Raw genomic sequence first — 16,629 nt, 5'->3', positions numbered from 1 at the left:
GTATGTACCTTTCAGAATTAATGTTTTTTTTGTGTTTCCACCTTCTCCAAAATGTTTTTCACCTTACAACTATTTAATGAAAAAAGAGACAATCAAGTCCAAAATAAAAGTGGAAAGAGAGATTTGTCTCATCATTGGATTAAAAAAGAGTGAAGTCCCAGTGTAACCCCTGGTCAAACAGTCAAACCCATTTCAAGTTAGGGGAGAGCACAAACAACCAACACATAACTTGACAGTGCCTTCAGAGGTGTGTAAGTTACCCACGCCTTGGGCACTAATACACCCCCATACCATCACAGATGCTGCCTTTTACACTTTGGGCCTAGAACAATCCGAATAGTTAATTTCCTCTTTGGTCCGTAGGACACGACGTCCACAGTTTCCAAAAACAATTTGAAATGTGGACTCGTCAGATCACAGAACACTTTTCCACTTTGCACCAGTCCATCTTGGATGAGCTCGGGCTCAGGTTTCTTTAATGAGCCTACGCTCCGAGTATTGCGGACAGAGGCTTGTCGAGCGACTCGATCGCTACAGTAGCGAAAACAAACAAAACGGGAGCGGGATGACGCCAGGAAAGAAGGACAAAAACTGGTAGGCAGAGGAGACGTACTGTAGGTGATCAGCACCTGCACAAGATAAGTGTATCAAACATGTCATTGAACAGGAATACTGTAAACACATCTGCAGCAACTTGATGTCATGCAAGTTCAAGTTTGCATTATTTACACAAATGTCTCCAGAGCGCTAACGTTCCAATGTTATATCCCGCCCTCTTACGGCTTGTACACACATTATTAGCTGTGGGTGTTGTGAGCTAGTGATCCAGATTTGGCTGGTTAGCGTTAGCTGTCACTGAGTGTATATTGTATCATAACAACAACTTGACTGCACATTGTTTGTTGCTGGTCTTGGACTACTTTTGTGTGTGTGTACGCGCTCCCTGTGTGCTTGTGTTGACCAGACAGGGTGAGTGAGCACCGTAAACACCATTTTATTTGCGCCGGTAAAATGTATTATTGTACAAACTTAGTAATTGTGGAAAATATTGACAGTTTTAAAACAAATGTGTTCTGTTGAACCACTAATGCTAACATAAGCTAGGCAATGGTGTTCTTGTTCTATTTTCTGATTTGAAAACTGTAACGACCCCAAAAGGGACAAGCGGTAGAAAATGGATGGATGGATGGATGGATGGATGGATGGAACTGTTTCACAGTTGCAGACAGCTCCTGTAAGTTTGTACTTGCAGTGTGCATCTTTAGTCTCATATGACATGGCTGTATTTACTGCAGGGCTATGCATTATTCATTTCTCCATCAGAGGCACATGTACGCTCATCACTGTTCATTTGAACAAAAATATATTTTAGTTTTGGTCAAATAATAAATGTCTGCCTCACAAAGTAAATGAATAAATAGTAGACACTTCCTGTTTTTGCTGCGTGTGTAACATACGCGTGTTGGACCTCATTAAAAGTTGTCATACTTTTAGTGTTACCAATAAAGATGCCATATGTAGTAATGTGGCCAGAAATGGTACTGCAATCACGGTCCAAATGCTGTAGTCCTCTCCCAATCTCCATGACTGAGGTTGCCAGATACGCATCCTACTCCAAGGAACTTCTAATGGCAATGGAACGCTAGCAGCTAACATCCATCCGCAGTCTTTTATCTACTTCTAAATCACTAATCCTCGCCTCTATGGTGACAAATAAAGTAAGTTTCTTACAAGTAGCATTATCACTGGAGGACAAAGAATATCTAAACATGCTTCACTACACACCGTAGAAGGTTACAATAGCTCACCAGCGTCACAATGTAAACAAATGCGATGGGTGGATCTACACCTGACATCCACTGTAATGATATCAAGTACAAGAGTGTATCTAGTGGATACTACTATAATTACATCAATATTTTTTATCGTCACAAAATCTTTTTTCTTTTTAAAATACTGACCTAGGAACGGAAATCACTACGAACAAGGAGAGCACAACACACGAGACAGCAACAACAGCAGTGGGACACAAGCTTCAGGTGTGCATCTGTGGTTGGAACAAAGTAACATCAACAATGGGCTTAAAGATCCATCAAGGGAGGAAAAGGTGCCTGAGAGAGCAGAGACAAGGGCCTCGCATTGATCAATACTTGTTACGAAGTAATCAGTCAAGTCAGTCGAGTGAAGCACAGCGACGGGACACAAACCAAAGTTTGCAGAGCATCAGCACCCCTGTATCTGAAGAAGGTAATACAAGCACAGACATGCTGGTGGAGGAGCCCAAACAACCACAAAGACCTCCAATGGAGAGAAAGATCAAAGGGCACAAACCTGGCGTAAAGTGGCCCAAATCTGTTGACAAGAAAGAATGGGAGACAATCAACAGGGACCTAACAGAAATCTTGGAGCAACAAACAGGCACAGCAGAGGGAAAGATCGAAAGGATGGGCGACATAATTTACAACTACGGAGAAGAACGTTTTGGAGTGAGCAAAGGGAGAAGTGGAAAAAATCTACCACCGCCAGCTAAATCCAGGAGGCAGCAGGAGATCGACAGGCTTATCAGAGAGAGGAGGCAGATAAGAAAGCTATGGAAAAAAGCAGACGACGCTGAGAGGGAAGGTCTCATGCTACTCCAAGCAGACATCAAGAGCCGGCTAGCAACCTTGCGAAGAGCGGAAAACTTGAGGAAGCTTCGCAAGAAGAAAGAACACACAAGAACTTGTTTCTATAAAGACCCCTTCAAGTTTGTCAAAGACCTCTTCACAAAGGAAAAAAGCGGAACTTTGAAAACATCAAAGCAGGAACTGGAGCAACACCTGGAAAAGATTCACCACGACTCAAAAAGGCAGGAGCATATAGTCATCCCACCTGACATCCCGCCAATTCAACCACCTGTATTCAACCTGGACACTAGCCCTCCGAAATGGAAAGAAGTAGAGAACACAGTCCGACGAGCAAGAGCAGCATCGGCTCCGGGACCTAACGGAGTACCATATAAGCTCTACAAGAACGCACCGGATGTACTACGCTTTCTGTGGAAACTCATGAGGGTAGTGTGGCAGAAGCAAGGAATACCCAAGGTTTGGCGAAGGGCTGGTGGTGTGCTAATACCTAAAGAAAAGGATGCATCGGAAATCAGCCAGTTTAGACCAATCTGTCTTCTCAATGTTGAGGGGAAAATCTTTTTCAGCGTGGTGTCTCAGAGGCTGTCCACATACCTGGTAAAGAACAAATACATTGATACATCTGTACAGAAAGCTGGAATTCCAGGATTCTCTGGCTGCCTAGAACATACAAGCATGATCTGGCATCAGATCCAAGCAGCCAAGAAGGATAAGAGAGATCTTCATGTAACCTTCCTCGACCTGGCCAATGCATTTGGCTCAGTTCCCCATGAACTTCTCTGGGAATCTTTTAGCTTCTTCCTTGTACCAGAGCCCATCACCACACTGGTCAAGAACTACTTCCAAGACCTGCAGCTGTGCTTCACAACAGCCAACTTTACTACAACATGGCAGCGCTTGGAAGTAGGCATCATGGCAGGCTGCACAGTTTCACCCCTGATTTTCACAATGGCCATGGAAGTCATCATGAGGGCCTCAAGGTGGGTGGTGGGTGGTGAACGAACCAGGGCTGGGCTCCGTCTTCCACTTATCAGGGCTTACATGGACGACATGACAACACTAACCACTACTGCAGCATGCACTAAGCGTCTACTTGGAAAGCTGCAGGAGAACATCGAGTGGGCCCGAAGGAAATTCAAGCCTAGTAAATCTCGAAGCATCTCCATTATCAAGGGGGTGCTGAGAGATACAAGGTTCTACATCGGCGAAGACCCAATTCCAACGGTGTCTGAGCAGCCTGTCAAAAGCCTGGGCAGATGGTACAATGCAAGCCTCAAGGACAAACAACAAATAGAACTAAGGCAAGAGATCGCGAAGAGCCTGGATAACATAGACAAGACTATTGCCAGGGAAACTGAGGCTTTGGTGCCTACAATTTGGACTCCTCCCCCGGACAATGTGGCCACTCACTGTGTATGAAGTTCCAGTAACCACTGTGGAGAAGATGGAGCGAACCATCACGTCATATGCAAAAAAGTGGCTTGGCATTCCACAATGTCTAAGTAACATCGGCCTCTACGGCAAAGGGATCCTGGAGCTACCTCTCACTAGTCTAACTGAGGAATACAAGTGTTCTAAAGTTAGACTCCAGATGACACTGAAGGACTCCAGAGACAAGACCATTAGCACTGTTGCACCGCCTCTAGTAACTGGGCGGAAGTGGACACCATCCGATGCGGTGCAGCAAGCTACAGCAGCCCTGAGGCACAGAGACATCGTGGGAAAGGTCCAACAGGGAAGAGGAGGCTTTGGTCTGACTGCAAGAGAACCATCCTGGAAAAATGCTACAACATCAGAGCGGAGGACGCTGGTGGTGGAGGAGGTGCATCGCCAGGAGGAGGTCTTAAGGAGTGCAAAGGCTGTCTCTCTCGCCAAACAGGGGCAATGGATGCAGTGGGAAGGAGTGGAGAAGAGAAACATAAGCTGGAAGGAGCTATGGCAGATGGAAGCAAGTAAAATCAGCTTTATCATCAGAGCAACGTATGATGTGCTCCCATCAACAAAGAATCTCCATCAGTGGTATGGCGAGGATCCAATCTGTGCCCTCTGCCCAACTCCAGCAACCCTCAGACACATCATGACAGGATGTAAGACGAGCCTCACGCAGGGGAGATACACCTGGCGACACAACCAGGTCCTCAAGAGCTTGGCATCAGCCCTGGAGAGCATGCGTGGTGCCGTCAACTCCTTGCCACCAAGAGTATCCAATCCCATGAAGACAACAATGTTTGTCCGAGAGGGCGGGAAAACACCCAAACAGCTTTCCACCAAACCAGAAGCTGGACACCTATACAGGGCCCGCGACTGGAAGATGCTGGCAGACATCGGCAAACAGCTGGTTTTCCCACCTGAGATTGCTTCTACCAACCTCAGGCCAGACTTGGTGCTCTGGTCCCCTTCGGTGAAGACTGCTTACGCCATAGAGCTCACAGTCCCATGGGAGAACTCTGTGGAGGAGGCCTATGAACGTAAGAAGCTGCGCTACTCAGAGCTAGCAGAAGAAGCGAGGCAGCGTGGCTGGAACACCAAAGTCTATCCAGTTGAAGTGGGATGCAGAGGATTTGTGGCGTCGTCTACCATCAGACTGCTGAGGGAACTCGGCAGCCATGGTCAGGCTCTGCGGAGGACCATCAGAGCAGTCTCAGAGGCAGCCGAAAGAAGCAGCCAGTGGATTTGGCTCAAGCGGAAGGACCCCGGTTGGGCCCCAAAAACAGCAGTATAACAGGGTGAATTTCAGGAACAGTTGAGCACGGGACACAAGCTGAGGTCTGATCATCCTTCGGCGGGCCACCTTTGTGGAGGGTGTATAGTGTTTGAAGGCCGAAACACCCAATGATGCAAGGGCACACTACTGAAGATGTGTCGCTTGTCCAATTGTCCTGGAATTTAACCCTGACCAAGTCTCATATCCCATACAACTCACAAGAACACCCCACCCCCCACACCCCCATGTTGTCTGTCTACCACTCTCAACAACAAGGACATCTCGAGTGAGTACTCTCCACATTTGGCACAAGGGACTGTTCAACATCTCGTCCTGTGTTTTTTTATTCATATTGTATTCATAAACTCAGTAAATATGTCCCTGAACACATGAGAACTTAAATTATGACCAATGTATGATCCTGTAACTACTTGGTATCGGATCGATACCTAAATGTGTGGTATCATCCAAAACGAATGTAAAGTATCAAAGAAGAGAAGAATAAGTGATTCTTACATTTTAACAGAAGTGTAGATAGAACATGTTAAAACAGAAAATAGACAGATATTAACAGTAAATGAACAAGTAGATTAATAATTCATTTTTACGCTGTAGGTTTCTCTTGTTTATGCTTCTTGCAAGATGGTTTACGAAGTAATTATGCCACATTTTACTGATGTCCATCAGCCAAATGTATTTGTAAAGTTATGCAGCAATATTTTAGTCGGGACAGATTGTTGGCATTACACTGCTAAAATGTCCTGTTTGACTGCACGGACCACCATCCAAATAATTATATATAATGTATTATATACGGCATAAGCCTACTTTGATGGCAAGCCAAGGCCAACAGTAAAATGACTGCCACATTTCGTTCAGCATAACCCCATGTTGCATCCGACCTTCTCTTCCATGTACGCACATCACCATGTTTCAGTGCAGACTGAGATTCTATGAGCCAACCCACGTTACGCATAAATCATATAGCCTACTACCATGTCAATACACAAATCATGACATGTAATGCATTATATTGTGCCGAGCAAATACCACCCCATATGTACCACAAACCGCAATTAGCCGTGCTAATGTTGGAACCCATTTCCTCAGCGTATCAGCATATTGAGAAGGAAATAGGCACTGACACTTAGGGATGATGTTCGAACCCGGTTCTCCCGGTTGTTCGATAAGAAAAGAACCGATTCCATGGACTAAAATCCCTTTTTGAGAACCGGTTCCCGTTATCGAGGCCACTATAGTAAAGAAAAAGAGTTGGTTCTTTATTCGAATCCCTGGGAACAAATCCCTTCCCACAGGAAATGCCCTGTGGGACGGCAATGTTTTGCCCATTTGATTGTAGACTCTTACTGACACCTTGTGGATGGCGGTGTGTAACTGGCAACCTGGATGTGACACACTCACAGACTTTCTAATTGGTCAAACGGTGGAGGGCGGGGCATCAAAATGAAAACAATAACAATATTTCAGGGCTGTAAATCGAATTTTGAAATGAGCATATGCCAGCTGAAGTACTGTTATCAGTTATAGAGGTATTGGAAAAGAAGATAATTTATAAATGCCCTTTGACACATTCAATGATGACTTGACATGACATTATTACATATGGCTCCTTTAAATCAACAATTCCTTGAGGCAGAGGAAATTAGTTTTAGTACAGAAGTAATACGGTAGAATTAGATAGATAGATAGTACTTTATGGATTCCTTCAGGAGAGTTCCCTCAGGAAAATTAAAATTAGCTTTACCTTACAGTTGTGTAGATGTCACAATGACTCACCTGCTGATGGCGTCAAAAGTGAAATGTGGCCTGTTCACTTTCTCCCAGGTGTACACATATTAGGATGTGGAACATGTCAAATCCATACATAACATTCTGATTAGGGTGCTGTTTTAGCGCTGGTATAGAACTGTACTGCATTATACTGAGAACTGTTTCTAATATTTCCTATTAACATACTAAATCAAAAGAAGTATATAAACACCTTTCAGTAAATTACTCTGTACTTCTGTGATTAACTAAAGCCACAGTAATAAACATTGGTAACGCCATACTACAGATCGACCCATTATCAGCACCAATATTTGGCATTTTGACGCATATCGGTATCTTTTTTTTAAAATCGGTATCAGCTTTTTAAATGTTTTTACATTTTTATTTTTTTACAACTACAACAAACACTACATCGGCATATTCATACATGATACCTGTATTTACGATTAAAAAATATATATATTTTGTGAAGTAGATAGTAGTAACCCTTATACCCTGCATGAGAATTTTTTTTTTTTTTAATCCATTTAAAAATAAAATTACTCTCCTTGTCAATAATTCTCCTCAAATATGTTTTGATACCTGATATTTATTTAAATTCTTAAGAAAATTATAAAAACTAATAGTGATGAGCGTACATGTGCCTCTGATGGAGAAATGAATAATGCATAGCCCTGCAGTAAATACAGCCATGTCATATGAGACTAAAGATGCACACTGCAAGTACAAACTTACAGGAGCTGTCTGCAACTTCAAAACTGTTACAGTTTTCAAATCAGAAAATAGAACAAGAACACCATTGCCTAGCTTATGTTAGCATTAGTGGTTCAACAGAACACATTTGTTTTAAAACTGTCAATATTTTCCACAATTACTAAGTTTGTACAGTATTACATTTTACAGGCGTGAATAAAATGGTGTTTACGGTGCTCACTCACCCTGTCTGGTCAACACAAGCACACAGGGAGCGAGTGCACACACACAAAAGTAGTCCAAGACCAGCAACAAACAATGTGCTGTCATGTTGTTGTTATGATACAATATACACTCAGTGACAGCTAACGCTAACCAGCCAAATCTGGATCACTAGCTCACAACACCCACAGCTAATAATGCGTGTTCAAGCCGTAAGAGGGCGGGATATAACATTGGAACGTTAGCGCTCTGGAGACAATTGTGTAAATAATGCAAACTTGAACTTGCATGACATCAAGTTGCTGCAGATGTGTTTACAGTATTCCTGTTCAATGACATGTTTGATACACGTATCTTGTGCAGGTGTGCCTAATGTGCTGGCCAATTATGGAAGTATCATTGTAGCAAAACTATTTCCAAATGTGTATGTCAATATGTGCGTCTGTACTCCAATTACTAGTTTGTGTGTCTGTATCTTAATCTGTGTGTGTGTGTAATCAGATGTGCTTGTGCGATTTGTGTGTGCAACAAAAAAAAAAATCAGCCCATTTCCAATTGTGTGTGTGTGTGTAAAAAAACATTTTGTATTCAGATTTGTCTGAAGCAGGAACACCGATTGGCTGTCTTTTTACACGTGACTTGTGTGTCTGTGCAGCGATCTGAAGGTGTAAAAAGACTTGTGTGTCTGCAACTTTACTTCCCTATACTCACCACTAGTTGGCACCTTGCACACACTCATCTTATTCTGTGATGACGTCACCACATTGAGAAAAGCTAACTAGTTCACAGTCGGGTTGTACGGTATACCGGTACTAGTGTAGTATCGCTGTACTAATGAATCAAAAACGGTACTATATTCTGTTTGAAAAGTACCGGTTCGCCATATATATTTTCTTACAGGCATGACGGCGTGTCGTCACGTCGTGACATTGCTGGTTTTACAAACAGAGGAGCATGTTCGGCAGCGCACTCACACAGAGTACTTACAAGCAGACACAGTGTGTAGACAGAAAAGGGAGAATGGACGCATTTTGGTGTAAAAAGTAAAGATAAAGGTGAAGTTATAACACTGAAACACCCTCAGGAAGAGGTGCTTTAAGACATGGCTAGCTAGCCAGCAGCTAACATCCATCCGCAGTGTTTTAGCTACTTCTAAATCACTAATCCTGGTCTCCGTGGCGACAAATAAAGTAAGTTTCTTTCAGGTACCATTATCACTGGAGGACGAATAATAGCTAAACATACTTCACTACACACCGTAGGAGGATACAATAGCTCACCGGCGTCACAATGTAAACAAATGCGATGGGTGGATCTACACCTGACATCCACTGTAATGATATCAAGTACCAGAGTGTATCTAGTCGATACTACTATAATTACATCAATATTTTTTATCGTCACAAAATCTTTTTTTAAAAAAAATAAAATTCATATTGTATTCATAAACTCAGTAAATATGTCCCTGAACACAAGAGAACTTAAATTGTGACCAATGTATGATCCTGTAACTACTTGGTATTGGATCGATACCTAAATGTGTGGTATCATCCAAAACTAATGTAAAGTACCAAAGAAGAGAAGAATAAGTGATTATTACATCTTAACAGAAGTGTAGATAGAACATGTTAAAAGAGAAAATAAGCAGATATTAACAGTAAATGAACAAGTAGATTAATAATCCATTTTTACAGTTTGTCCCTCATAATGTAGACAAAATAATAGGTAGATAAATTACACAATATGTTACTGCATTTGTCAGCAGACTAATTAGGAGTCTTTGTTTGTTTACTTACTACTAAAAGACAAGTTGTCTAGTATGTTCACTATTTTATTTAAGGACTAAATTACAATAATAAACATAAGTTTCATGTACCCTAAGATTTTTTTGTTACAATAAAGACAATTATGACATTTTTTGTGGTCCCCTTTATTTAGAAAAGTATCGAAATACATTTTGGTACTGGTACCAAAATATTGGCATGGAGACAACCCTAGTTCACAGTTAATATTACTGATAACTTAACAAAATTAACTTATTTGAAGAAGACAAAATTACTTGTGACAAGTAAGTTGCTGCTAAAGCTTACAGCAAGTGATGAGAGAGTGTAATGTGGTGTTGTCATCACAGAATAACATGAGTGGGTGCAAGGCGCCAACTAGTGGTGAGTATAGGGAAGTAAAGGTGAAGTTGCAGACACACAAGTCTTTTTACACCTTCACATCACTGCACAGACACACAAGTCTTACACAGCAGACGTGTTGCAAAAGTCACGTGCCAATCAGAGTTCCTGCTTCACAAAAATTTGAAAACACAGACACATTTTTTTACATACACAAATTATAATACGGTAACACAAATTAAAACATGCACACCGAATGGGACTACAGACACACAGATTGAGACACGCATCTGCAAACAGTTTTACTCCAATAATACTTCCATTGCCAGTGAAGTATCTCACCTGAGATCCAACCACTACGATTTGAGGAAGTTGAATGACGTCAGCGCCCACTGTGAGGAAAACCTCCTGCAGACGGTTGATGGTGGGAATCAAAGTCTCCATCCTTCTTCCACTAGACTGGACTCACTGAAGGAAAACAAACAAATATATATAAATATATGCACAATACAAAACAAATCTGTAACCAAGTTCAGTTCAGTTCAGTTTATGTGGAACATGCATACGATACAATGTAATGCATCACACAATTCCACTTGTTTCATAACAGCACATCTGAAAAGGAGTAGGAAGAAGCATAGCTTATTTAATCCCACCCCTTCTCATACCATAGCAATTTTATCCCATTTCCTTGTTCTCTGTAACAGAACAGTGAACAAATAAATAATACATAAATAAAGCATACAAATATTAAATACATAAATAATCTTTATCTCAATAAAAAAAAAAGGGTTCAGGATGTTCATCATAATTATTGTTGTGTGTACTTAGTGAACACTTGTAGTTTGAACAGTCTCTTAAACTGAATCATATTGCTGCTTTGTTTCATTTCTTTGCTTAATCCGTTCCATCATTTAATTCCACATACTGATATACTGAAGGTTTTAAGTGTTGTACGAGCATACACATGTTTTAAATTACATTTTTCTCTAAGGTTATATTTCTCCTCTTTTGTTGAGAAGAATTATTGTACATTCTTGGCTAGCAGGTTATAGTTTGCTTTGTACATCAATTTAGATGTTTGCAAATGCACCAAATCATTGAATTTCAATAATTGTGATTTAATAAATAAAGTGTTTGTATGAGATCGACAGGCAGATCGGTGCAGCGTCTTCAGTAATGCGGACGCTGTATCGATCCGTTGTGGTGAAGAAGGAGCTGAGTCGGAAGGCAAAGCTCTCAATTTACCGGTCGATCTACGTTCCCATCCTCACCTATGGTCATGAGCTTTGGGTTATGACCGAAAGGACAAGATCACGGTCAGTGTTTCCCACACATTCATTTATTTGTGGCGGCCCGCCACGAAAGAATTACGTCTGCCACAAATAAAAAACAAATAAAAAAATAAAAAATCGTTTTTTTGTTTTTTTTTGTCCTGTCCAGCTTCTCAGGCAAATCAGTAGATGTAGATGCCCATATCGGCTGTTCAGATTTACTTTACAAAAGAGAAGTGTAGGATACTTCTCTTGTTGCCTTATTTGTATTTGACTTTATTAAATGTATTTATATTATCATTTGGTGCAGCCGGGCCGGAGCAGGAGGGGATAGAAAGAGAGAAAAAAAGAAGACAGACGGGGAAATTGTGGGGACAAGAGGGGGATTAGACAGAAAGAGAAAAACAACAACAACAAACACAACAACAACAATAGAGCAACATCAGCAAATACGACATGTACAAATATGATGGTAAAAGTAATAGCAAATAAGCAGTTAGCGAAAATAAAAAACAATACAGAAATGACAATGAGCATTATTACACTACAAATGGAGCAATACAAATACCAATAGAAATAGCGCTATTGATAATGAACAATACCAATACTTTACCTTTATTATCAACAATACAGTTGTTCAAATGCAACAATACATATACCTGTACGTAACGATAACTTGAGATACGAAAGAATGCAGAAAAATGGAGGGGAAGAAAGAGAAGCAACCTACATTAACCTTGTAGATTGTTATAGTAATAATAGGTTAAGCTTTGTCAGTGTGCCATGTGTTACCCAGTTTACCCTAGGGCAACAACGTTAATATATATTTGATGAAACATGATTATGTGCATGAGTGTATGTATGCATATGTACTTGTATATGTACAGAATGTGTATATGTGTTTGTACAGTGAGTGTATATGTACAGTATGTGTATGTTTGTATGATGAATGTGCGAATGGATGTACGAACTTTGAGTATGTAAATATGTACTGTATTTGTATATGTATGTGGGAGCGTAGGTACCTATGTATGTGTGTATGCATGTATGTGAGTGTATGTGAATTTGTATGTACAATACATTTGACTCCCAGTGTGTGTGGGAGCCAGAGTACGGCCCCAGCCTCACCAAGAGCCCAACCCACAAACAGTAGGTGTGGTGCCCAGGGAACCAGGGACCACCGCCCCCACGCAGCCAAGCCGGACAGCGACAGATTTTTCGGCTTTTGACTTGCTCGACCGCTCATAAAAGCAATGGGACTCTGTCTGTGAATGTAGCTTGTAGTTACAATTTCGGTGCAGTAGGTGGCGGTAGCCTACTATGCATTGTAACTCCGCCAATAACACTTAATTCACCTGGTGGGCCAGAAGAAGAAGAAGAAGACGACGACGACGAAGTAAAAGAAGAACGGACCGACCGTATCAAAATACGAGGGTAAAACGTCTTGGCAAACAAGTTCAAAAGAGGTCCGAACCTGTGCAGTGTGCAGCACCGACTCGGATTTTCTTAATTTTTATTTTCGGGATTTGAATGCATTTATTATGAAAGGACAGCTGGAGAGAGACCGATCAGATGTTTGATGAAACTCTGTGTCTATCTATCACCACTACTGTTTTCTGTTTATTTGTTACTGACTGTGGCAGGACACCTCTGCCTCTGTTTCACTTTATGTTGCTGGTAAATAATATGGTTGTAGTAGTAGGCTAAAGTTAAATTATTTAGTATGCACTAATTAAAGGGGCAGAGCTTTAAGAGACATTTTAGCTTTTATATTTTATAAGATATATTTTTTGTAAGAACCACAATTAATAAATATATTTCAGTGAATAACTTATTGTTAAAATCTGTATATAAATATGTACATAAAGTGTTGTAATTATATTGTAAAATGGATGGATGGATGGACGTTTAAAACAAAACTGTTATTATTAATTAGTAAGTATACATTTTTTTAGCCTTTTTAGAGAAAATCATATCATTGTAGTAAATTATGCAAATTGCTCGATGATGTCATGGTGACCACGCCCATAGCCACGCCCCTACCGCCACATGTATCTTGGCAGTTTATGAGAAACACTGTCACAGGTACTTTTTCTTATACTTTCTAATCTCTCTCTCTCTGTGTCCACTACCTGCTGTACATATCCTACCAAGTCAGTCCTACACTGTTCCAATGTCCATTTCTCTGATGATGCAATTGTTGATGACTGAAGTGTTGATACCAACCAATCCTAAACCCCCCCGCCCCCTCCAAATCCCACACCCAGGATTGTAAATAAACTAAATAATTAATTGTATATACTCTGATGATTATCTTGTGTGATGACTGTATTATGAAAATAGTATATATCTGTATCATGAATCAATTTAAGTGGACCCCGACTTAAACAAGCTGAAAAACTTATTCGGGTGTTACTATTTAGTGGTCAATTGTACGGAATATGTACTTCACTGTGCAATCTACTAATAAAAATTTCAATCAATCAAAAACAAGCGGCCGAAATAAGCTTCCTCTGCCGGGTGGCAGGGCTCTCCCTTAGAGATAGGGTGAGCAGCTCTGTCATCCGGGAGGAACTCAGAGTAAAGCCGCTGCTCCTCCACATGAAGAGGAGCCAGATGAGGTGGTTCGGGCATCTGCTCAGGATGCCACCCGAACGCCTCCCTGGGGAGGTGTTTGGGGCAAGTCCGACCGGCAGGAGGCCAAGGGGAAGACCCAGGACACGTTATGATAAATGATAAATGGGTTGTACTTGTATAGCGTTTTTCTACCTTCAAGGTACTCAAAGCGCTTTGACAGTATTTCCACATTTACCCATTCACACACACATTCACACACTGATGGCGGGAGCTGCCATGCAAGGCGCTACCAGCAGCCATCAGAGGCGAAGGGTGAAGTGTCTTGCCCAAGGACACAACGGACGTGACTAGGAAGGTAGAAGGTGGGAATTGAACCCCGGTAACCAGCAACACTCCGATTGCTGGCACAGCCACTCTACCAACTTCGCCACGCCGTCCCCACGTTGGGAAGACCATGTCTCCCGGCTGGCCTGGGAACGCCTAGTCATCCCCCGGGAGGAGCTGGACGAAGTGGTTGGGGAGAGGGAAGTCTGGGCTTCTCTGCTTAGGCTGCTGCCCCCGCGGCCCGATCTCGGATAAGCGGAAGAAAATGGATGGATGGATGGAAGTGTTTCTATGTTCTCTATATCCAACATTATGTATTATTATAATTGATCTTTTTTGTAACACAGTTAGTGAATGAAGCGCACATTCGTAGTTATTTCCCATATTTCTACACAATAACTCAGATATGCAGGAGACTACGGTACATCCAGACCCACACCTCCCACCACCTGAACAGTTTTTTCCCCTCGGCCATCAGGCACATAAACAATAACAAGATCTGGTAGCTCAGTTACAGCTCATGTTATTCTATTCTGTGTTATATGTGTTTTATGTTGCACGATTGCGCCAAGTAAAATTCCTAGTTTGTGAACCCGTTCTCAAACAAAGGCAATAAAAACTCTTCTGATTCTGATATGTAACACTAGTGAGCAGTAGTGAATATGAAGTGATTTTTGGTCTAGAACATGTTTTGGTTTATTCATTATTGATGTGTTTCTTGCTACTTTATGTTGTATATATTTTTTTACATGACATTTCCAATTCATTTTATCATCTATTATTACACCCCAAAATGTGTTTTCTTTTACCCTTTCAATATTTACTCCGTCTACTTCTATTTGTGTTGGACTTTCTCTTCTACAGTTAGCTCAGTAAATGTTAAAAAACAAGTGAAATACAACAAGCGGTAGTAAATGGATGGATGTATGGATAAAGTGGTGCTGATGAGAGAGATGCGGCGCACCGCCCTGCTGAGGAGTCACACCCAGCACTCGGAAGCTGACATTTGGCAATTCTTAGCACCACAAATTAAAACATTTTCCAACTGTAGTTTGCTTGACTGCGTTACAAGTAGTGACGTCAATATGACATGGCAACTATATCTCCCAAGTCAAAGGCTGGCAGGCTCGCCTTCAACATCAGCTAGTCGACTGTTAGCAGGCTAAAGCTAATCGATAAAGGCAGGAAGTGACAAATGGCGCGAACACTGCGCTGATAAAAAAAAAAACTATCTCAGACCATACCTGCGTTCAACGTAAATTCCATCTCTCATTCGACGTGAAAGCATGAGAAAGGGGGAAAATATTCATGTTATTACCCAAAGCGTTATCCAGTCGGCGGTGAAGGCGGAAAACGTCATGTAGCACTTGTGGGCGGGTCTTGTGTTGGCCTCCGTCAGTCCCATTGGTCATCAAATATGAATTGCTGACGTCTGCAGCTGATGATTGGTCGGATAGAAGCGGCAGCCACGCCCATTAAAAAGGGTTTCTGTGCTCCAACTTGAGGACGTCAAAATTGTTAAACACTCAACGAGACTGGAATCACAAAAAAAATTCGAAAAGGAATTTTACCTTTGCAACCTCATTATACTATTTGCTAAGTTTTACATTCATAAATGTAAGTTTCTCAATACCCGACCTGTTTGTTGTGCCTTTAAAAAAGAATTAGAACTCTATGTTAAAACAACCTCTACCGCCAACAACCAAAAAGCTGTGAAAACAATGATGCTGTGTTCCAAATTTAAATTCCATCCAATTTCTTCCGCTTATCTGAGGTCGGGTCACGGGGGCAGCAGCCTAAGCAGAGAAGCCCAGACTTCCCTCTCCCCAGCCACTTCGTCCAGCTCCTCCTAGGGGATCCTGAGGCATTCCCAGGCCAGCCGGGAGACACAGTCTTCCCAACGTGTCCTGGGTCTTCCCCGTGGCCTCCTACTGGTCGGACGTGCCCTAAACACCTCCCTAGGGAGGCGTTCGGGTGGCATCCTGAGCAGATGCCCGAACCACCTCATCTGGCTTCTCTCCATGTGGAGGAACAGTGGCTTTACTCCGAGTTCCTCCCGGATGGCAGAGCTTCTCACCCTATCTCTAAGGGAGCCCTGCCACCCGGCGGAGGAAACTCATTTGGGCCGCTTGTACCCGTGATCTTGTCCTTTCGGTCATAACCCAAAGCTCATGACCATAGGTGAGGATGGGAACGTAGATCGACCGGTAAATTGAGAGCTTTGCCTTCCGGCTCAGCTCCTTCTTCACCACAACGGATCGATACAGCGTCCGCATTACTGAAGACGCCGCACC

General features: G+C 42.0%; 1 protein-coding gene across 5 annotated transcripts in view; it reads right to left on the bottom strand.

Annotated features, from left to right (window-relative positions):
- Nucleotides 1-15,709, bottom strand: part of si:dkey-32e23.4 (dynamin-1-like protein) — a 58,010-nt gene extending 42,301 nt beyond the window's left edge. For 4 of the 5 annotated variants that reach the window (XM_062050694.1, XM_062050695.1, XM_062050691.1 and 1 more), the window contains exons 1-2: nt 15,580-15,693; nt 10,503-10,628 (exon numbers count right to left, since the gene is read on the bottom strand). In XM_062050694.1, the coding sequence (XP_061906678.1) occupies nt 10,503-10,604 (102 nt within the window). In that variant the 5' untranslated portion in view covers nt 10,605-10,628; nt 15,580-15,693. Of the gene's footprint in view, nt 1-10,502; nt 10,629-15,579 lie in introns of all 5 variants that reach the window. The other variant, XM_062050692.1, reaches the window with a different exon arrangement.
- Between the last annotated feature and the right edge of the window lie 920 nt (nt 15,710-16,629).

The sequence above is a fragment of the Entelurus aequoreus genome, linkage group LG06 (assembly GCF_033978785.1).
Source record: "Entelurus aequoreus isolate RoL-2023_Sb linkage group LG06, RoL_Eaeq_v1.1, whole genome shotgun sequence".
NCBI lineage: Eukaryota > Metazoa > Chordata > Actinopteri > Syngnathiformes > Syngnathidae > Entelurus > Entelurus aequoreus.
The sequence above is the reverse complement of the archived record's forward strand: the minus strand, read 5'-3'. Positions and strand labels throughout refer to the sequence as shown.